Here is a 23,750-nt window from a genome sequence, read left to right on the forward strand (position 1 = left end):
CATTGAGAAAATGAACCAACGTAACGATCAAACTCGTACGGGCGGCAATGGCGATAGAATTTCAATCGCTTTTCTACTTGTGCTAATTGAGTTGAACTCAATTTCCCCTCAAGAGGATTCGATGCGAAACCTTCAAGTTTTCTTAAAAATGCCCCAGCTATCATAGTGTGCATACTATCAATTACAAAGCCCGTAACCATATTAAATCCCATTTTGACAAAAGGGCTTGGATTCTCTACATCTTTGACGTGTTCATCAATAGAAAATTCATTGGTGTGATAACTTAGGAAATCATCATCAATACGAAGAGGAGCATCTACATCTGTCATTATAATAGTTTTTTTAACCATTTCCCCCCTTTGGATGCACCTGTCACAAGCCCAATAACCACTATGGCCTTTTGTACCTTTTAAATAGCTTCTCATTGGGCTGTCGGCTATAACGCATCTTAGGCTGGCAGTGCAAGAACGTAGAGGAATAACATCGTCATTGTCAGGGCAGAGTCTGTCAAATTCATTCAACATTGGTTGCAAAAAAGAATGTACGTTTGGTGGTTTGTCCCGCCCATGAAAGAATCCAATAATAAATGGTGTTGGTCTCTCAAAACAAAACATGCCTTCTTTAGATTTTGAACATGGTTGGACAGAATACAGTCTACCCAAGATGGGGGTTACAGATGGAACTTCAGACGATTTAAATACCTTCACGGGATCAATGAACACATCAATCTGAAAATGCGGAATTGCAGAACTAATCGGTTCATTTGGGTTGCTACCTGAAAGAATATTTAGTCCTTTTTGTTGCTTCAGGTCGTCGTCATATGATTCAATCTAAAATATAAGTATTTGTAGACTATTTCATCAGACGTCTACAGTATTTATGGATTTTTATATTAGCTTATACCTTTTCTCGGACTGGAATCGGTAACAATGATGGATTTTCTCTGAAAATGCTGACAAACTGAAAGAGATTTGCGTCCTTGTGCAAAACACCCGGAGAATCACAGTTTAAGGCACTTTCTAATCCAAAATGGATGTACTTTCCTCCTTCCTCCAACTCCGTAGGTTTAGGCAAACTTCTAGTATTATTACTGCCATTCATCCAGTCCCGACCATCAATTTTCAACAGTTCTTGTCCAGTACGTGGCAGACAGTCATAATTTGCTGGTGGTTTGTAATATTTCAGTAATTTTAATAAATATGTCAAATGACTGTGTTTTTGATTGGTGTATGCGGCAAAATGACGAAGAATTGTAAGCAAAGACAATTTCTCTTCTGTGTTCTCTTGCATTGCAATCAGCTCTTCGTCATCGTCTCCAAGCGGCATATCAAAATCCATTAGTTCATCGTCCGAAATTGGCTCTAGCTGGAAAACGTCTTCGGTATTTTCTGTTTCAATTAATGGTGTTGCACAGGCTTCATTGTTGTTGACACGAATAGAGATGTTGTAACTACTGAGTAGTGATGGGCATTCAACCATAAGTAACTCCCATTCGAGTTGAGAAACGCCATTTTCACGCCATTCGCCTAGTAAACTTTCTGCCCTCTTGCGAATTTTCGCTTCATAATTAGGCATCAAGCTACTGAGTTTCCGTTTTCGATGACGCTTATTATTTCCACTAGCAATCAAAATTGCGTTGACCTCTTCATCAAGAAGCTTGCCAGAGGGAAGAGGCATATTTATAGCTTAAGTCAAATTATAACGGTTAGTAAGTTCCTGTCACAGTGGAAGCTTGTTTGTTTAGCTATAATTTACTTCTAAATAACCTGTAACCGTATAAAAAGTTAAAATAAAGATATATTTCGTAACACAAATTTATTTACAATTAATACCAAATAAACTGAGAATAACGTAGAAACAATACGGAATGTTTCTAGATCTGTCAAATATTCACCGTAATATAAGGTTACAAATTTAACTGTTTGGAATTTACTTGATTGTCAAAAGTCAAATAAGGCCCGATAACTATATTTGTAATTAATTGTAAACATAAAGAATAATGCTTCTATCCGCTACTATTGATTGCTCAAATTGATTATGGTAACAATGTGCTACCCTCTATGAGGTATTTTTAAATTTTTTTATACGCCTGCTAAATTTTGTTGTGATTAGGCCTAGCTGGGCTATTAGCCTATGTCAACTAGGCTTCAGTACTTTCTCAGAATCTCTCATTTCTCAGAACAGATTAATTACAGTAAACCGGCCGCGTATCAATCATCATCCTATTTATAAGGTAAGCAATTCCCCTTTGATATTTTCTGAATTATTCAATCAATTTACAAGTAGTTGCAGAATTCAAAAATGGTGCGCTGGGAAGGAAAATATCATAACGTAGACGGCACTGGGAATGTCAAAGACCCTCTACTCTTTTTGATAGTCAACAGTCCTATTCATACAGCAAGTGCTCGTGGTTCCCATGACCGTCTTTTTTCCATACCCACTACCTGGATGAGCGACGACAAGTCGACTTTTCTACATCCACCAATGGATCTGAAGGTTGGAGGAATCAATTTTTGGGACTGGAGTTTAATAACATTGAAAAAAAGAAGGTTTCCGGAATCCAGCTGGACCGAGCTTCAAATTTCCGACTTATTAACAGAAGTTGACTTCCCAAGTAAAAATTATATTTTATATTATTAGCTTGAGATATTTAAAAAAAAATTATTTTTTTCAATATTCACCTAGATACATTTGAAGATTCGAAAAATGAGATCTCGTCCATATTTGAATCTCTCTCCGGTGGAATCAATTATGATTTAAAAGAGTACTACAACTCGGGAATACTCCGAAGCATAAAACCAACAGCCCAGGAAACACCAAAGCCAGTGGAGAAGAGGAAAAACCATTATGAAGTTGACTTAGCTTCTCCTAATCATGGACCTTTGAGCAAGAGATTGGATAACACGTCCACTCCTATAATGCCGATCAAAAATTTTCAGAATCGAATGGCTGCGACATTCAATGCTAATAGTAGCGACTCAGAAGAAGCAGACAACGAGGATTCTCAGTTTATTGGTAATTAAATCCTTTTTTGAATGCCTCGATTGCTTCTAGTTGGCTGTGTTTTAATCATACTTGTATTATACTTGTCATATTTGTATTTTTTAGTCAAGAAAAATCCAAAGGTGAACAAGAGGGTCTCAAATCTGCTGCCAAATCATAAAACATTGTCACATATCAATAATTCAGGCGACTCGGGTATGTCATCATATTTCGCTGATTTAAACGATCGTGATCTTGAGGATATAGGTGATAACATTCTATTGGACTTGAATGTTAACAGTAAGCAATTATTGTTCAATATTCCATATTGCTTTTTATAATTTTTTTTTCGTTATATAGCTTTAACCTCGGCTTTACCCAAAGAACCGTCGGTGAGTTTGGATGACGGAAACTTGACAACTTACCAAAAACTCCTGTTTGCTAAATTAGACCTGATTATAAAGGGGTTAAATAGTTTGCAAACCGAAAAAACACGCAATGCCGTTATTTGTGAAGGGAATTTAGTCAACTTTACCAAGACTTTCACTGATTCCGTAACTCTGCCTTTGAACGATTATTCCGAACTAGTCGGCTTAGATTTGGCGCTTGGAAGTGTCGAGCTTTCCGTCAGCATGGTATTTTTTCCCTTTTCAATTATTTCCACACTTCAAATTTATCATTTATCTTGTTTTATCTAATAGGTTGGAGTATTCGTCCAACGCTTAAGAACTTACAATACAGAAAGCGGAGTTTCCAAAAAGTTGTGGAGTTCTATTTTGTCCGGAACGTTGGCTATAGGAATTACATGGAAAGTTAGGCTTAATGATGCCCGTCCAGCTTATGGGCACATGATAAATCTCGTTGCCGTCTTAGCTGGTTCGTTTAAGAATTTTATGACTAATAATGTGCTACATCTTAGTATAATCTTTTATTTTTTTTATTAGTAATAATTCAATTGATTATGGAATCAACAGAGAAGACCCCAATTACAACATTGAAGATGATCAAAGTTATCCAAGATGGGCGCAGAAATGTTGCCTGGTCTTTCAATACAAAAATGGGAAACAAACAGCGTAAAGACCCCGTTCCAATGCGGGAGAGTTCTCTCAAAGATCAGCTTGACTCTGATACTGTCACCAAAATAGATGCACGGATTACAAAAATTACAAAATCCTTTAAGACGTTTGGACTAAATTAAATCAAATTATGTCCCACTGTGTTTCTTTGTTTCAATACATATTTGAAACTGAATCTATGTTTGCTCTTTGTGAGTTAACTTTTTTCGGTAAACCTGGCAACCGGGTCAAAACTCAAAACATCTTGAGTGAGTGAAGAACAGACGAATGAAGAAAAAGTGTTACGTTGTTTGATTTTGTCAGTGTTTAAAGAGTAGAATTATACTAGTTAATAAGACGAGTGTTTATAATTTACGTCATAGGTCCCTCGCTATTATTGTCATGGACTTGGGAAAATGTCCGAAGAAGTGCTTTAAAGATTGCAACCCTTGTATGGAACGAGTGACTAAGATGCTTCCTTGTACACACGAGCAAATGGTGCTGTGCCACCAAGATCCGGCCAATGAGTTTTGCCAGACACCGGTGTGGAAAGTATTTCAAATATAGTGACCTTTACGCTTGAAACTTTACGCAGTATATTGTCAGCTAATCAGGATGTCAGAAAAGCTGGAGAAAGTCAAGTTCAAGCTCTGGAGGTTACCGAAGGTATTTCAATCAAAATTATTTGTCACCCGTTAAGTTAGTTTAATGCCATCATTTACACGTAGGATTTGGAATTTATCTCACTGAAATAATTTTCTTCGATTCCACCAGTAAAATTCGATCTGGAGCTGCTCATGCAATTTCAACAATTGCCCAGTGGGATTGGCCAGAAGAATGGCCAAATCTATTTACTACTCTGATGATGTACCTGACTCAAGGCAGTCAAGAAAGTTTACAAGGATCCATGTGTGTGCTACTTGAAGTTACTCACAATGTTGATGATAAACAAATGCCACAGGTGTGGTATATTAAATAATAGCATGCAGCAAGATTTTCATTGTTCCATGAATTTATTATTTTCTCTTTACATTTGAATCAGGTAGTCCCAGTGATCTTTCCTGAAGTGTACAAGATTTTCTCAGATAGTAGTGTAAGTTCCTTGAATAAATCATTATAATTTATATGTTCACAGAATTTATTGTTACAGAGATACAATGTGAGGATGCGCTCACAAGCTATTCAAATCTTTACTAACCTAACTGAATCAGTCTGTTCAGCTGGTGAATACAACAAAGGTCTAGTAAAAGAACTTCTTGGACCATTCCTTCTACCATTCACTGAAGCTCTTGTCAAACACCTCCAAGAGCCTGATGGCCCAGCAAGTGATGTTGGCCTTAAAACAGCAATTGTTAAAGGTAATAATTTCAAACAGTTTTAATCTATGTTGTCTATTTATTCCCTTGGTTAAATGCAGCGCTTACTGTCCTTGTGAAGCACGTACCTAAACAGTTGTCGCAGTGCTGGCTTTTGCAAATTTTGCCGACTGTTTGGAATACACTGACTCATTCTGCTCATGTCTACGTCGCTTGCGTCGTTAACGAAACGGAAGAATCAGATGAGCTCATGAGCAAGTTGACCCAGACGGTAATTACACATTTAATTTTTTTTTCTGTGTTTTTAGTTAAGTGTTTCAATTATTCTATCAGGAGAGGTTATCAGCTTCGAAAATGTGGTCTCCAGTATCTTTGAGTTCGTCCACGCCCCTGTTGAGACTCCACGGTTCCGCAGTGCCGTTCGCGATGGAATAAGTCAAATTATTTACTATATTATCCTCTTCATGCAAATAATGGAAGAGCAAATATCGACTTGGGCTGGCAATCCAGACCGCTTCGTCGAAGATGAAAGTGAAGATTCATTCTCCTATTCTGTTCGGCTCGCTGCTCAAGATTTTCTTCTGGTAAAACCATTCATCAACTTCAAATATGTGTACTTATTCAATCGTTATTTATCATTTTTTACATTCAACAGGCTCTACGACAAGAATTCGAGGATGAAGCTTGCTCTGGCTTGTGTGAGGCTGTCACACGTCACTTGCAAGAAGCCGAAGTCATGCACACTCAAGGCAATAGTAGCTTTTGGTGGAAAGTGGTTGAAGCGGCTTTACTTTCACTCGGCGTTGTCAAAGATTTACTCGAGTCTCAGCAGAAGGAAAACCAATTGCCGTTGGATATAGTTGTAATTCTTCAGAGTAGTTTAGATCAGCACAATCGCATGGCAGGTGAGAACAACTTTGGCTTTAAAAAAAAAATCGGAATTAACGTCTCTATCCTTTTCAGCGTCACCCTTTTGCATAAATCCCCACAACAACGAAGCTCTTAAAGTATGCCTCAATCCACATTCACCACCAACTTTTCACTAGGTCCTGCCCAGTGACTTCGTTTGTGGAACATCTTCTGCGGCAGTTGTTGTTTGCCAACGAGAATGGCAGAACAATCCTTGAAGACGTTTGGACTAAATTAAACTATAAATGATGTCCTACTGTATTTCTTTTGTTTGAATACATATTTGGAACTGAATTTATGTTTGTTCATAATTTATAAAATTTAATCGTGAAATTAATTCATATGTTTTATTAAAAAATAGTCTTGCATATATGTTGCATGTATGTTTCTTAAAAAATAGAAATTAAAAATAACAAATAAGCGAATCATAAAAACTGCGTCCCAAAAATGCATATTTAACGTAATAAAAATTATTTTCGTTAAATAACCACAGGAATTTACGTTTAAAAACACAAACTAGTACAATTAATATGAACATTAAACGGTTTTCTCATTGAAACCATAAAATGGAATTTTCAAGTATTCGTACCATAAAATACGGAAATTTTTTTTGAATCACAACGGAAAAATATTTGTCGGGAAGAAACTATACTTTAGTAAGGATAATTTGCATGAAAATTGGGAAAAAAACTAGAAAACACACTAGATAGAAACAGGGGTGAAAATGCAGTCCTAAACTAGTGTAACACACCATAACAAATACAATACCCCTCCCCCCCCCCCAAAAAAAAACGAGAGTGTTAAAAACCGGTTAAAAACCCGCCCTATCACGCAAACCAGTGGGTGTAACACCTTTGTCAAACACATATATGCCCCGAGAAGCGTCTGGGGACTATTCCGTTTCAGCCCACTCAAAGTCAACGCATAAAAATAGAGTTGTATTAGAGTTTTTCTGAATTTTATGTTTTCCAGCCGAAGTTTGGGAATTTGAGTTTGTTATTTTCAAAATAAATGCAAAATATATGGAAATGATAAATGCAGTCAAGAATCATTAGCTTTCTTCATTATAAATTGATTTTTTTAAAGTCAATTCTCCGATTTAAAATTTTCATCAGAAATATTTTCATAAATTTTATATCACATATATTTGAATATACGAACAATAAAGATTTGTCTTATCCGGGGCTTGATCCTTTGACCTTTTTATTCATGATCCAACTCTTTAACCGATAGAACTTCAGATGACAAAAGACCTGGCTGATTACAAAATAAAAGTACCGCTGACATTTCGATGGCAATTTTCAAAGTTGTATTTAGTTGAAATTATCAGATGTATGCAACAGAGGAACTAAATACCAACGTAATTCCTCATTTTCAAAAGATATTGGTGGAGTTGGATTAAGAGGAAGAGCCATCATTTTACAAAATACTTGTGAAGGATAGCGGAAAAATGTAGGCGCACTGAGGGTATGAGAAGAAAATATGTTGTGATCTGACGATCGATATGGCTGAACATGGGCATTTTCAAGAGATACAAATTTACGTGCAACAATTTTAACTAATTTCATACCACTACACGCAAGAATGTCAACACAAACGAAGGCAGATTTTTGGTTATCGAGGAAAATATTATTGGGGAATAAATTAGTCAAGATAAAGTTATTGAAAATAAATTTTTTAGGCCATCGACCTCCCTTATTACAATATTTAAGTACCCTGTTGTTATTTTTTATTCCTTCCAGCACTTATTGTACTTTAATCTCAATAATAGTTCCACATAAAGTTGTCGGGAGTTGGTACTTAGACTTTTCAACACATCTGTTACGTATCTGTTCAGCTTGGAGATTTCCACTTCTTATACATCTTCGAAAGAAAACTTGGAAACTCTCGAAAGGAAATGCACCCAGAGTTTCAATCCCGCATTGAAAGTTTTCTGAATCCTGCCACAAATGAGAAACTTGATGGCTGACAAATCGACAAGGTATTTCTCTCTCAGACAGCTCCACAGAATATCTATCTCAGATGTTTTTGGCCTTTAAAATTCTTTTTTTAGGAACGGGTTCTCCATTGAAAGACCCAGATAACATCATGCCATATTGTAACAACATAATATGTTCGAGGTCATTTTCACTGAGAATTCCTTTGAAGAGAGGAAATAATAGATAATAAAGAATGTTACGTTTCACTTTGTCATATCCTGCTTTAACTGCACGTCACTGATTCATAGCTCCCCTTGTATAACCGTCATTTGAACGTATTTTAGTATATGAGAAAATGCGGTATAGAAATTTTAATATACATACATACATACATGAATCTTATAGTTCTTGCATTTTTCCAGCTTGTCAACAAAATGGTCAAATCCGTATCCGAGAAGTGAAAGAACTTGATTCGTTTGTTGGCTTCAGCTATCTGTGTGCTTGTAAGTTTGCCCTCGGCTGGCACGAATACAAATCCCTCTAAACGTCGGCCAAAGGCACCCTCGATAACAGTATGCATAGGATCAATGACAAAGCCTAATACCATTGGCAAATTTACATTGAGGAAAGGACTAACATCGTTTGGGTCTTTCAAGTGTTCATCAATAGAATAATCGTTGACATGATAAGTCAAGAAATCTGCATCGGTTCTAGCAGGGGCATTAACATTTCGTAGTAAGATAGTTCGAATAACCATTCACCTTTCTGAATACAACGGTCACAACACCAATAACCGGAATGGCCTTTATTTCTTTTAAGAAAAGATCTCATTGGACCATCAGCAATGACACAACGAAGTGAAGCTGTGCAGCAACGCTCATTTATGTCGGCAATGTTTTCATTTGAAGGGGAAAGGTGAGAAAGTTCCCGAATAAGGTCTTGAAGAAATCTGTGAATATCGGTAGGCTTACCCTTTCCAACATAAAAACCGATGATGAAAACTGAAGTCTCCAAAAGAGTGATGTTGTCAAGACTTTTTGCATCCGACTGAATTGAGTGAATTCTTCCAAGAATAGGTGTTATCGTAGGAGCATTTTCGTCTTCGTTTAGCTTGGCTTCGTCGATGTTGATATCTATGTTGAAATGAGGGGTTTTCTCCAAACACAATTCAGGAACTACAATTTTTTCTCCTCGTAGAGTGGCTTTAGCTTTCTCCGTAATTGAGTAAACGTCAAATGCTTCAATCTATGTAAAGATTGAGGAAATTATATGCACTGTAAGGTAAAGGATATAAATATAATATTTACTCTTTTCCACAATTTTTTTGGAAGAATACTTGCATTTGTATAGTACAAATCAACAAATTGCATCAAATCTGCGTCGCGATGGATTAGTCTAGCAGAATTTCCACTTAAGGCATTTTCTAAGCCAAAATGTACATATTTTCCATTATATATTGATACAGCAGATGGCAACTGTCTTGATTTTTGTGCATTATTTGTTGAAGTGGGCCAATCGCTTCCATCCACATGCATAAATTCTTGTCCAGTGCTTGGTAACAAAGAATAATGTGGAATAGGCTCATACAGCTTCAGTAATTTGAGTAGATACGTTAGGTGTTTTTGTTTTTGATTTGTGTAAGCTGCAAAATGCCGTAAAATCTTTATTTAAAGTCATTTGCCCATTTCCAGGCTGTTCATTCTGTTCCAGTAATTGGGCTTCGTTCTCAAATATGACAGTTTCCATCTCCTTAAACTCATTTATTGTTGTATCCTTCGACTGATGATCAACTGAGTCATCATTTTCCTCTACAAGTGATTTTTCATCAATAATCGATGCGTTTTCTTGATTATCATTTGAAGCTTTCTGTTTAATAAAAACAAATTTTATACAATTATATTTATCGAACTGTTATTATGATTCATATGATTTGTTACCACATCACGCTGAAATTTGGATTTCATTTCTTCCATTGGTTTCAAATTAAACCTCAGTACAAGATTCGGATCGCTTTTAACATTGTTCCATATTCTTGTTGGAACGCCTTGTGTACACCAATCTTCAATAACTCGCAAAGCTTTTCTTCGCAAAACTGATGCGTATGTTGGTTGCAACTCTTCCAACGTACGTTTTCTCTTTCGTACCGAAAATTCACAATATAAAAGAACTTTTTTTATTTCTTCGTCGGTGAACATTGTAGCTAATATATGTTTAGGCCAGTGTGTATTACAGATTACGTTTGAGCAAGGCCTACTGAATGTTTAAGGCCTGTAAACTTGTAAATCCTTGTAACTTATAATCCTTTCTGATCACGGTTGATCAGAGCAATTATAAGAAGAGGGAGGATACAACGACACCATCTGGCGCTCGATTGTGCCCGCATGCCAAAAAATACCTATAAATCTACAATTAATGAATGAAGGCCTACCGTTACAGGATTAGTTTATTACACACCCGCATGCATAATAGTCCTGCTCATTACCTAACTTCACTACTTCGTTCATTTCGTTCATTCAACCTAAGGGATCACAAATCAACTTTAAAGTAAGTTCTTGAAATTTCTCTAGTTTTTGAGTTTTTATTATAGGAATAAATTGGATTGATGTTTTAATTGTTGTTCTGTTAGTTATTTATGTTTCATTTCGTAAAAGGTTAAGGAACGGACGAAAATGGCATATCAAACAACAAAGAGTGGAACGTGTTATCCCTCAGAAGAACAAGTAATTACATTTTAATTTGAGCTGGTAGTTGTTTGCTATCCGAACTGGAAGGGGATATATAGTGATATTGGTACTCCTGCCAGTGCTCTTCAAGCGCCATTAAATTATCACGTTGTTCTTACAACAGAACCTGATGCAGATGGAGGCGTGCAGACGTTTGTTTACAAAGTTCCAGAAACCTGGATGGACGTCAACCTTGCATACTTTTTATATCCCTCGCCTGGATTTAATGTAAACGGTGTAAAACCATGGAATTGGGGAGACATAAGTTTTAAAAAAAGGCGTTTTCCTGAAACTTCCTATGTGGAATACGACGTAGTCGATTTGTTAACGGAAACCGGCCCAGGTAATTCATTTTTCAAAATCTTTTTCGTGCTTTTTTTAGTTTTTTTCTTTCATCAGTGCCAAATTTCGACGCCATAAGACAGATGGAAGGCGCTCAAGTCCAAGTAGAACAAGACGAGATATCTAATACGAGACGACGGATATCGACGAGACTAGAAGACGAGATATCTAACTCAAGACGGTTATCAAATAAACGCCCATCTTCCGAAGAAAAAAATTATGAAAACCATCCTGGTATATCACAGCTAGTAAATTTGTCAGGTGACGAAGAATCGGAATGGGAAGGTCAAGCTGAATCGCATCCAAAGGCAGGATCATCGAAGGTAGCGAAGCGAATTTATGGCACTGCTGAATTAGGTAAGAAAAGTGTTCCAGATTCTCCTAATTCTACCCCCGAGGAGGATTATGATCATCAATTGTCACCTATTAAGTTATCAATGAAGGAAGCCTCTGCAACAGGTACTTCCAATATTTCAACGTTATATTTTTAATTTATTTAATTTTCTAATATTTTCTATTTTGTTTAATAGAGGAAAATGGAGAAGCAGAATCTCGTTATCAACAAAAAGTCCTACAGGCTTTAATAAGTTCAATTTTGGATGTACTGAAATCAATGCGAAATGAAAGGGCATCGTGCGAAACTGTGATGAAGGATAACATGGAACACTTCAAAGAAGTAGTAAAGTCACAGCTTTCCTTGCCAATCCTACTTCCAGAGGAAGTAGCTGTTCTCAACGCTGCTCTATGTGACATGGAGCTTTCCATCTCTCTGGTATGTACTATTAGTAAAATGTAAAACTTATATTGGTGTCAAACATCATTTTCTTGTAGTGTGCTGTTCAGATTCATAATCTGAGAACATTGGGGTCGAAAAACCAAATCGCCAAAGCAGTCTTACTAGCGGTTTTCAGTAGATCTCTTTGCTCTAAGATCCAATGGAAGAAACGAGGCAAAGATTTAAGATTTGCATTTGGCCACTTGATAAATTTGAATGCAGTTTTTGGAGGTTATCATATAATAAAGATTAAGTGAAAAATAGTTATTAATCTCTTAACTTTATCCTACCTCTAGTTGTCATTAATAGCGTACTGGCAATTCACAAGCGACCCTCCCTGCCTATGTCAACGATGACCGAAGTTATTCAAAAAGCTCGGAGATTTATTGGGTACGAGTACAGCCAGTCCGTAACTAAGTCCACGTGTGCAGCGGCAACTGAAAACCAAGTTGATGACGATGATGCAGCAATAACTAAAGCTGACAAGGAAACGATCATGGCTATCGACCAACGGATGGTGCAGTTGAATAAAGCTCTTATTGAGTACGATGCGCAACACGAGCAGCCCCCCAAAAAACGTAACTCTGTGTAATTTCTTTTCTGTAAAATTCCACATTATCATGTGATTCTTTCGTAAGAGAAGAAAATTTTGTAAGAAATAAATAAAAGAGATCAATTGTTCAATTTCATCCCTAACACACATTTAATAACTGAAAAGAAATTACCAATTTTTTATTTTTACCTGGTTATTTCTCATTATTTGGAAGCATACATGAAACATGAGTTAGATTCATGTAAAAATTTAAAACATGGGAAAAACTCGTTCTTTGACTTACTACGATTTAATTGAAAATGAAGCTACATAAGAGGCCTGTGCTAATTTCAGGCAAGTTTACCACAAATGAGATTTTCGACCTTTTCCAGACCTGGCAACTCAGCATCCTTTCGTGGTCTATTACATTAATCATTATTTATAGCAGACGACAAGACAAAGTAAACAACTAAACATTACGTCTTGATTGCACTCCGGGGTCCGGAGCGCTCTAGTGTCAAAAGTGGCTATTGCACTCCGGAGTCCGGAGTCCTCTAGCGTCAAAAGTGGCTATTGCACTCCGGAAATTTATGGCGACGAATGGCAAACAAATAACGAATGATTCTGTGTTTTGACTTTACAATGGTTTTGAATTCATTAAATATTCAATTAAAGGTAAGAAATAAATTTGCAATGTAATTATAATAACAATCAAATATATTTTAATTTCACTAATAAACACAAATAGCCAGTATAATTGTATAAAAGATGGAACTTGGTTAGTATTGTTAACTTAGCTAGAGTCCACCATTTAATGCGAATTTTAGTCGGTTGAGCGCCGGCAGAAAGCGCACCGTTGGCGAAACTAAGGGCCTCGTCATTCATATGCCTGTAATAACGTGCAACAAGGTCATTCCAGGAAATATAACATGAGATCCAATCATTTAACCAATCGAACATACAACAAAACCTTATTACATCACACGGAATGTAAAGTAAATAGTTCTAGCACATTAATGAAATTTGGGAACCAATGTAAAAGTAAATCCTACCTTTTTCTTGCATAGGTCTTGACATGTTCCGCAGAAACAGGGTGGTCTTTATGCTCCAACTCCAAGACCTTGATCTCAAACTTTTCACTAACTGGATTTAAAACAAATCTAATCTGCACTGGACAATTGTTTGGCATCACATTTTAGTTCAGTCGTGAACCCTTTACTGATCGTGATTTGTGAGTACCAAAATGAGGGCACGTGTATTGAATTATTTTAAACTTAAACTTTTCGTCAAGTGCGATTTGATTTCTTCGGTCATTGTTGTAACTACTAATTGACTCACAATGACCACGACGCAGATATACATTTTCTGTCATTAACTGCTTAATAAACCCTTACAATCTCAGAATTACTATCAAAAGTCTGATTTAAGGCAAGTGATTTTAGCAACGACATTGGTTAGCCAAAAAGAGCAGTGGTTAACTTTGTTTATGATTATTTCCGCGGCGTTGGTACCCAAAGCAACCCATCATCAAAGGACAAGGCGCTTCCATATTCCGCTCTTAAAGGATCTTTGATTGACGCCGCACCATGTGCCAATTCTTTCCCCTTTTAAATCAATTACTTTTTCATTGTCAGTTCATTCATGTGATGACAAAGCACCGAGTGAAACTGAACACGAAAATACCAAGTATTTTTTCGCACTCACAATTCAGTTGAAATGTCTTTTGATATTCTCACTATAATAAAGTAAACTGCATCTGCATGTTAAGTTTTGTATTGTTTTGTTTCAAGATATGAAAGACGTGTTTAGCTGTTAGTTTATTGGAATAAGAGACACGAGCATTGCATGGTTTATAGCGTGAAATCAGCTGAATCACACGTTACGTGTCAATCAGCAGAAATATTGAGTTGCTGGTCAATGCGTTTAAAGGTCACAAAGAACCCCTCGAAGCCACATTCTGAGAACTCCGGCTCGACCTTCAGGCAAGTAAGGGGGCGACAGAGGGTGACTCATTTCCTTTCCGGAGTGCAATAACCACTTTTGACGCTAGAGGACTCCCGACTCCGGAGTGCAATAGCCACTTTTGACACTAGAGCGCTCCGGACTCCGGAGTGCAGTAGATTTTACCTTACGTCTTCCGTGTAAGTGACACCTGAATTTTTAAAAAAGATTCTAATGCCAAAGTGAAGGATTTTAAACAATAGTAAGTCACTGGAATCATTAGAATTATTAAAACAAAGAAATTTCAGATTTCAGTGGTAATTGAATAAATTATTATTTGTATTTTGGGTTATGACTTTTATCACCTTTTAATGATAGAAAAAATTGACCACATTTTCCAGAAAAGAAAACACAGTCTGATTTCTCTAATGTTAACGTCTTTCTTTCATTTTGTGGCTCTTCAGGTAGCTCTCACCCAAAACAATACAGCATTCGACTCCTGTATCTGATCATTACCCGAATTAGGTTAAATTCATTCTGATCACATTTGTACAACAAGGCATAACGTGTGTTTTGAAGAAAAAAAAGCTTTAGACAATGTACTGAATCAAAGAAAAACAAGGATACCTATTTCAAACAAGAAATCAGTAACCAGTCAATGAATATATTGATTATGAAGCACGGTCCAGTTGATTATGGTTTGGATGACGAAAGCTGGAAAAGAAGGCTGAATAGTAACTATCACAAAGCTAAGAAACACTGTGCTGACATTTATTACCGATTTTTTGTGTTTGTTCTAACCATGGTGGTTCTAACATAAAAGAGAGAGAACAGAGCCAAATTTAAAAAGAGAAGACTAATTTATTTTCATAAGTTTATTATATTATTTAATTTATTTATTTTCATAATCTTAATCGTTTTTCGTTATTTTGACTTTAGAAAAATGGAAGAAGATGAATAAAGAAATGAAAGTAAACTGATAGCCTTTTTATTCTGTTGTATAGCATCAAAATGAACTGGAGTTTGTACGAAGACATGGCCACCGCCTATATCAAATCTGGAAATGCTTCAGGCCTTGCCAAACTGGTAAATTCTCTACTGCCAGATGGGGAAGAAGATGAAATGAAAAGCGAAGTGATTGAATTATCCGGTCAAATAATTGGGTCAATTTTAAAAGAGATTTGCGAACAAACACCGTAAGATACTACGTCATCAATGTACATTTCTACTATTCCTTAAATTCTTCTTTTTATTTTCCAGTTCCGGACAGCTGGAAGTAATTGAGCCTCTTTTAGAAGCTTTTCGTGATCAGGGATTGACCATTTCTTTGAGCGTGGCCCAATTTGTACGTGACAAAGTATCAGAAGGCCAGTTGACTCCTGCTTCCGTTGATCTCTTGGCTGAACTAACCTCGGGACAACTAATTCCTGTACCGTTGAATCCCTTGCCTAAGCGCCTTCAGTTGGGAACGAATAGTCAGTCAAATAAGAAAAACATCAATAAATTCTGTGCATTCGTACGAGAGCGTAAATTACACGAAGCATTGACATCGAAAAAGGTTTGTTTTATTTTTCGTATCTTCTTCTTTAACCAAATTACAAATGAGTAATGTACATATTTGACCAGGAGCTGGAGGCCCGCAGTGTTTTTTTCAAGATCGAATTAAATCTCTTGTTAATGGACCTGTACGGCCATCACGGACGTTTGGACGAGGCTCTCGATTTATTCTCCCGACTGCACAAGGACCCCGACCTTATCATCCTGCCTTCTAAAATCATGAATCTCTCTGCTCATCTGTTGAAAGGAGGTCGGCCAGTTGATGCGATTCGCTTTCTAGAAAAATTGAAAGCTGATCCGCAAGTGGCTGAAAAATCGAGTTGACGAGATCCGTCAACGCAAGTGCTGTTCGACTGATGGACGCCGCTGCCAAAAATGGCAATGTCGAAGTAATTCAGAAAATATTCGACTGTCTGGAACAATCGAAAGCCTTGAAAATGAGTAGAGCCCTGTTAGGTACACTAGTCAAAGTCCATGCTGTTCGGTACGTTAAGTTTCAGTTTCATTTTCAATTGTGTAACGTGAGTCATCATTTTGTTTTTAAAATTAGAGATGATTGGGACAGTTCCCTAGCCGAGTTTGATCGTTTGACCAAAGAGCGACGCTCGACACCTTGGAGCACCGAATTAGCCGCCAGTTTGATTGAAAAAGACGACACGAGAAGACTTGACCGACTTATGAAAATGAACAGTCAAGTCCACGGGGAGAGGGACAGTCTCTTTGATCTGTCGCTGGCTTTTCTTAGCTGTCAGCGAGTCAAAGATGCAAAAAAACTCCTCGAGGTATGTAAATAAATGTGTGTGTGTGTGTTTGTGTGTGCAATGCATATATATTTAGATAGTATATAAATAAGTTCCCGAAATAGTTCCTCGAGTATATACAGCGAGAGAATCTTTAATTTCTAATTTCATCTTTGAATTTTTGGGGACAACATTTTTGTGTGTAGACTCCTGGACTGCGTATCGTCAACAGTCGACTGGACAACGTCTGCTCCTTCTACGTGCGTAAGAAAAAACTCGACGAACTGGAGAATTTGGTGAAGATTAGCCGGAACGTTTTCAACGTGGACCGCCACATGTTGTACGATCATTTATTGGCGGCTTGTATCATAATTATAATTTTATTTTAATTTATTTAACTATTTCACTGATGTTTATATGTGTTAACATAAATATGAACCTAAATAAACTTGTAAATATGTGTTTTGTCACATTAAATAAAAGTATATTTCGATTTAATTATATTATACTTATTTCAGAAGCAATTGTCAAATTAATGTAAAACATAACAAATCGGTACATTTAATTAATTTCTGATCCGGTTTACAGTTGAATTGTAAACGCAGTCGATTTACTGTTTTAATACCGTCTAAAAACCGAAACAACAGCGTTAAATCTCGGTTAATAATCAAAATTGTCGCATGCATTTTAGACGCTTTTTGCATCGATTTGATGGATTTAAAACGAAAATTCGAACGAAAAACTTTTACTCGGGATATGTATCACACTTCACACCAGTGAACAAAACCGGTTTGAAACCAGTTTTGACCCGACAAACCTCCACTAGGGCCCCAACTATTGACACACCTATTCATATCTGCTTGTTAATACCTCATCAATATCACCTAACATCATTCATTTCTCTTAAATAAAACAAGTAACGACAATTCGCACCCCCCCCCCTCTTAGTTATCGCCGTTCAGTTCACATCAGTGGAAAACTTTGGTCCTTTGAACCGGAGATCTCTACTTATTCGCTCAAGCTTTCAGCTAGACCCCTCCTCCACTGGCATCCGGTGTTGATTCTTTACGTCCCAGCCTTCCTGTTCTCAAAGTCTCTCATTGGTAGAGTCACCACAACACTGAGTCTCTTCGGTGTGTCGATCTCGCGCGTTTTATCTACAAGCTTCAGTCATCCAACCAGAACCTCTGGATTATTTCGTCACAACCACTCCCAAAGGCCCAGTAAATGGAGCAGTTGAAGTTCAAAGATTCCAGGAGAAACTGGCAGCCTGGAAGAAAAGGAGAACGCATTTGAGGAAGCAGATTACGAGCCTTCCCAACGAAATTTACTTGGCTCCCGATGTGCCAACAAAGGATGGTAAGCAGTTACATCGCGAGGCAAGTAGTTTCTACACCGGAAAATTTTAGCAATAAAGAAGTATTTCATTTCGATATATGTTGAATTCATCTCGTCAGTGGCACTGCGCTCTTCTATCCCAGCCCTAGCCTAGCAACGCCCACAGTGATTTCTTGCTTGAACCGACAAGGCGCTCCAATGATCTGCCAAAACGTGTGTGGTGGCGAGAATTTCCAGTCGATCCCACGGTTGATCATTTCCTATGTCACCAGCTTTGAGTTCAGTTTCACAATCCTCTCGCGCAGTTTCTTTTCAACCATGACTATAATAGTTCCATTGTCGGAGAAACGGTGCTTAAATGGCCTCAATCGGTGATGAACTGGCGTAACGCCATCAAAAAAATTTTGCAGAGAGAGAATAAACTAGCCCCAGGTGAATGACAAAGGTGGAGAAACAGGTGATGAGGCCATAGCGCTTCTCCATGCTCCGGCCGATCACTGTGTTGAAAGGCCCGAAGAAGTCAAGATAAGAAGTCGAGATGGGTCGGAAGAACGGTGACATCCTTTTCGTGGGAAAGCCATTACCGTTTGTTGAGGTTGCGCACATCTGCACTGATATTTGACGCAACGCGCCAAGGTTTTCCGTAACGCCCGCGGCTCCTGAATATAATTATGCTCTACTCCTGCGAGGCGTATGGCGAGAATGATAAGATGCCGAGATTGTTCTTGAAGTTCATCATGACAAGTTCATCGATTGTAATTGAAAACAGAATTTACTTTTTTGCCCGATCTAGTCCTTTTCTTTCCCCTATTTCCCCCGCGCTCTGTAAGACAGAGAAAAATACAAATATGCGCGTTTATGGGGGACGACAACTGCAGGTGGGTGGAAATGGGGAGAAGGGGAAGAAACGGGAAAAAAAATAAAATATGTTTTCAATTTAAAATTTACTACATTGAATCTCATGCAAAAATTGTGAATATTAAGAGTATTATAAAACTTACCAAGCTCATCATAACAATATAAAAAAGGAGTCTTTTTTTTGGTTGAAAACCATCGTCGGTTTACTGAATTCACCTACTTAAATTGTTCGTTAATTCAGATAACGAAACTGAATTGCAAAATTGATTGCAATAACTAGTTGAAAAAAATTAGTTGATTATTAATTAGTTATTAAATTTGTTAATAAGTTAATGAAAATAACACTTGTTTCAAACGATTGTTTTCACTTAAAAGTTCCTTCAGCTTCTTAGCTTTTTTTGAATATTTCTTATTCTTCTCATTTCAGTCTTGCCACAATCACGCTTAAAATTTGATCAATCTTAAAATTAAATTCAATTTTTTGAATCGTCACTCTTTTATTTTTGAGATTGAGCTTAATTCATACAAAAATTACCGATTGAACTTCTTCCGGCGGTACAATATTACCGTCGGAATCATCAATCGAAGTTCATTAAAGTAATCAAAAAGAAAATCCTTTTATTTAAAGCAATTTGCATATTCTCTTAACCTGCTGTATTGCCTTTCTCCAGTTCGGAATCTACTTTAATAAAGTCTTCTCGCGTTATGAGTGGTAATCGCAAGCCAAACTCAACCATCGTTTCTGAGTTTCTTGATTGTAGCAGACGCTCCACTTTCTCAAGTAGCGTTTGCACCATTAGTTTAAGTTCTAAATTCTCTTATTTTACTTGGATGAGAAGGAGAGTGACAGAAACCATCGCAGTCATTTCGTCCCTTGCTCCAATGGCTTCTAAAAAGAGGAGAAATGAAACACAAAAAACAAAGAACATGACAAATGAATATTTAAAAACTGGTACCTGCCAATTCATCTTCTGTTATCATATATACTATTTTATCATCAACAATTTATGATACAATCACAGTTTTTGCAAAGAGATCAAGCCCTTTTACAGATTCTCCATTCACTTTTCCACCTCCATTACCAGAATCAACCTTTGTTTTAACTTTCATATGCTTGATTACCATCATAACCTCTTTTATTTGAGGCATTGTCCACTCTATCCTCTTCTAAACACATACTGCTGTTCTGAAAGACTTTTGTTGAAGGACTCTTTGTAAGCTTAGGCATGTCACCCTGCAGAAATCTATTGGGTCGAACTAAAAACAAATTTTATAAAAGAACATTAGGACTCAAACACAAATTTCTTTAAGTTAATAATGCAATGTACTAACCACTTGATAAATTAGGTTGTGCCACTTTACTTGTGTCATTACGACATTTTTTTTGCTGTGAAGATTGTGAAGATTCTGCGTATTGAGCTACTGGGATATTCAGCCTTTTCCAATTTTTGGATAAAGTTCGGGATTGTGAACCCATGTTAATGCAGAAATAATATTTCAAAAATTAACTGATATTGATCCAATGATTGATACACTAAGTACCTACCGGTCAAATTTGTATAGTGTACCTACTTCAGACGCTTTAAGCATGGCGTCTTTTGGTGCTACGAGACTTTAGTTTTTTTTTTAATTAGCAACGTAGTTGCTAAGATTTTTGGAGGCGGATTCAAAACAAAATTGTGGATATGAAAAAAATGCTACCCCTTTCCTAACATTTCCTTACCACCTGCAATTGGCGCCAACTGTACCTACTTTGCAGACCAAAATTTTGGTGTTTGCCGTGCATTCGTTATGCGCTTCCCAAAAAGGGCTAAAAAAATACTTGAGGTCCTTCTAGATTTTAGTAAAAGTTGAAGAATAAGTTAATCTTCATGTTAGGTACTACAGATTTCTATTTTTTAAATAGCCAGACAGCTGGTGTGAAAAATTTACCTGAGAAACGTTGATTTCACCTTCTATTGGTTTTCCTAGATGGAAAATGCCTTTTGAGTGAAGTTGACGTCATGGTGTATACGACGAAGCCAAATGGTTTCTTTTTCAGCCTCACAGGCTGCCTCAGAGCTTGTGGGCTGGTGCTCAGCTTTGATGCTGGTGGAAAGTACCACGCAAATTTTCTACTGCACCACGCTACTGATCAGTTTTTGAACATGAAAAAGCACTATCATAATATCAGAGAGAAAATATAGTCCATACAAGTCTGTTTCTGAGTTCCATTGTTGAAGTGACTCTACCCAAGCAACAATATCAACAGAGAAAAAAAGGCACTCTGTTAGTTCCGCTCAGTTTGTGTCCAAACAAGGAAAATTTTCATAAAGAGCTGTCGTAGTGACCCTCTCAGACAAATTCTCCGCCGATACAGTAACAAAGGCACTCTGTTGGTCTACGGACCAGAAGACAAGGAGTTTCCGATAAAGAACTGTCGAAGTGACGCTTTCCAAAATAAATATTTGCGAGTATCAGCCGTGGAGTAAAAGAGACACCAAACAGCTTTGACACGTAGAGAAACTTTTGGAAAAAAACTTTATATGCAGGGAATCAAATTCTAGTGGTGGAAAGTGACAACATCAGAGATCAAGTAGGAGAAAGGAGCGTCGGGATATGACTGCTAAAAACCCACTTAAATCGGAGGTAAATACAAAAGCGGATTCAATGTTCTTCAGAAGAAGTGAGCGTAGAAGAAAAACCCGACTCCAATGTTCGGAGATCAGGCCAAATTAGAAGTCGCCTACAAATACTGAGTACAACAAGTTTGGTTCAACTCAAACATTATATATTAAAAATCAAAGAAAAACCTAAAAAAAGATTAGCCAGAATCTCAAAATTAGAAAACTAATTAATCACAATTGACAAGGAATTCTTTGAGACATTTGACAAAACCTCAAGCGCAGACTGCTTGTTTGACACAAGCCTGTAAAAATTCCAGAAAGGAAACTCCTCCGAGCCGAAAGATACTGACGTAATAATGGTCACAAACCCGACAGCTTTTCCGGGGCCCACAGGACCAGGCTGTGCCACAAGAAACGGACGGCCGACAAAGGCCCTAAGGCCCCCTAGGAAAACCAGGACAACAAGGACCACAAGGACCATAGGTACCACAGTTGGGAGATTGATTGTACACTATTGCCTTCCAGTGAGACAAATGCAAGAATCGATAGTGTTCAGATTTTTTTTTAAACTGCTGATTAATTTTGTGAATTCTGCCATACTCAGCATGCCATACATAAAGAAAACAATTTCTTTTGTGCGATGTCCATAATCTAATGCACCTTACCGATGACGTTTGATTGTATAGTTCATTAGACTCTTAAATCGGGTATTAATTCAAAAATGTTGAAAGTCATAAAAAAATCTAGTAAGAAATAACCCCTTTCACTATTCTATTTTAGAGACAATCGGATAAATCAAAATTTGTCAGAAAGCCAACATTGTCATTGCGGTAATTTTTTCTAATTTGAAAGATCAACATTACGATGACCCAATGATTGAATGACGGAATTTTTTGTGATGACTTTAAAATTCTCCATCACAAGAAGTGCTGAATTGGGTGCAAAAAGCCGAATAAATGTGAACTTCTTTTCGATAATACTGTAGCTATTGTATACAATTTCGTGAGGTGGTATTCGTTTTATTCATATTATTGGAAGAGTTTTCCCTCAAAAGCTTGATTTTGTTAATCTTCCTGTAAAGTTTAGCGCCATCGATTGTTTTTTTTTCATAATTTAGAATTAATGCTGTGTCTTCACCCATAAGTTCTTTTAAATTCCATCAGTCTTTTAAAGGGATCAATTCTCCTCCTTTATTGAAAAAAAAATTATTTTGTGGTATCTTCCCTTCTCCCTCATGATACACCAGAATCAGATCAGATCAGCACCAGAATTAATTTTTGTAAGTATTGTAAGTAACAGGACATCAAAATTTTTCTTTTATGAAAACTAAGAAAATGGTATTTTATAAAATGTAATGTCTCTCCGTTTCGGATTGTAATGTTTAAAGGTGTAGTTTCTAGTAATTAGTAACAAATTTTTTTAGTCGATTAAATTTTAAAAAAAAATCCTATTCTCCATTTATTGTTTATTTTATATTTCAAATCCACCATGAAAATAGACATCCTGAGAACACCCAACAGACAGTGGCGACACGCATAAGAATAAAGGTCACATGGGGCATCTTGGATGTACATAGGATAACAACTGGATGTCCCAGAACCCATTCTAAGAAACATTCATAATATACCGTCGCTTAAACATTCATTTCTTGTTTCACAGGGGATGGATCAGTTTTCGATGACAGGATGTCAAGTAGATGGGACATAATTTTAAATTAAGCAGTACTGCCGTCACCGATTTTTTTTTTAGTTTAAAATATATTTTTTAATGAATCTGTTGCAAAATTCTGTTTTAACGCGTTTGATCCCCCTTTTGCATCAACCCCTCTATTTTTGTCTAATTTTGTCTGGCATTGACTGCTTTGGAGTAGTCGAGAGAGTGACCTACTTATTCAAAAGGGTTGCACACTGAAAACCCATACATTTTTCATGTGATTTCGATTGCATGCGGACTAGCGCGGTATCTTTTATAGAGGTTTTGTCAAATTGACCACTCACTTATCTATGATACTATTAAAAGAGATAAATCTGTGTAAGGTAAACAACACATGACCGATTTCGTACGAAAATACACTTTACCGGCTACACTTACAAACAGTGTAGTCCGATGAGGTTGCAATATCTATGATTGTAATTGTCGGGCCATAAAGAAGCAAAG

General features: G+C 36.9%; 4 protein-coding genes and 1 long non-coding RNA gene across 5 annotated transcripts; all 5 read left to right on the forward strand.

Annotated features, from left to right (window-relative positions):
• Positions 1–2,060: 2,060 nt before the first annotated feature.
• Positions 2,061–4,233, forward strand: LOC124207665. Its single transcript, XM_046605232.1, has 8 exons — positions 2,061–2,065; positions 2,113–2,233; positions 2,287–2,614; positions 2,686–3,015; positions 3,109–3,282; positions 3,343–3,617; positions 3,684–3,858; positions 3,927–4,233. Exons 1-8 carry the CDS (start codon positions 2,061–2,063, stop codon positions 4,178–4,180), a joined length of 1,662 nt encoding a protein of 553 aa, XP_046461188.1. The 3' UTR covers positions 4,181–4,233.
• An 85-nt stretch (positions 4,234–4,318) lies between these two features.
• LOC124208334 (importin-9-like) lies at positions 4,319–6,556 on the forward strand. Its single transcript, XM_046606121.1, has 8 exons — positions 4,319–4,703; positions 4,766–4,998; positions 5,080–5,130; positions 5,188–5,395; positions 5,455–5,624; positions 5,687–5,937; positions 6,009–6,258; positions 6,317–6,556. Exons 2-6 carry the CDS (start codon positions 4,900–4,902, stop codon positions 5,786–5,788), a joined length of 630 nt encoding a protein of 209 aa, XP_046462077.1. The 5' UTR covers positions 4,319–4,703; positions 4,766–4,899; the 3' UTR covers positions 5,789–5,937; positions 6,009–6,258; positions 6,317–6,556.
• Positions 6,557–10,916: 4,360 nt separating this feature from the next.
• LOC124207666 lies at positions 10,917–11,830 on the forward strand. The gene is made up of 3 exons (XM_046605234.1): positions 10,917–11,247; positions 11,304–11,698; positions 11,777–11,830. Exons 1-3 carry the CDS (start codon positions 11,085–11,087, stop codon positions 11,828–11,830), a joined length of 612 nt encoding a protein of 203 aa, XP_046461190.1. The 5' UTR covers positions 10,917–11,084.
• A 1,544-nt stretch (positions 11,831–13,374) lies between these two features.
• LOC124207604 lies at positions 13,375–13,703 on the forward strand. The gene is made up of 2 exons (XR_006880059.1): positions 13,375–13,548; positions 13,621–13,703. It is a non-coding gene; the product is annotated as an uncharacterized LOC124207604 (long non-coding RNA).
• Positions 13,704–15,369: 1,666 nt separating this feature from the next.
• On the forward strand, positions 15,370–17,289 carry LOC124207087. The gene is made up of 5 exons (XM_046604378.1): positions 15,370–15,690; positions 15,755–16,052; positions 16,121–16,535; positions 16,602–16,833; positions 16,998–17,289. Exons 1-3 carry the CDS (start codon positions 15,506–15,508, stop codon positions 16,373–16,375), a joined length of 738 nt encoding a protein of 245 aa, XP_046460334.1. The 5' UTR covers positions 15,370–15,505; the 3' UTR covers positions 16,376–16,535; positions 16,602–16,833; positions 16,998–17,289.
• The last annotated feature ends 6,461 nt before the right edge of the window (positions 17,290–23,750 follow it).

This window comes from Daphnia pulex, chromosome 11, assembly GCF_021134715.1.
Source record: "Daphnia pulex isolate KAP4 chromosome 11, ASM2113471v1".
Taxonomy (NCBI): Eukaryota; Metazoa; Arthropoda; class Branchiopoda; order Diplostraca; family Daphniidae; genus Daphnia; species Daphnia pulex.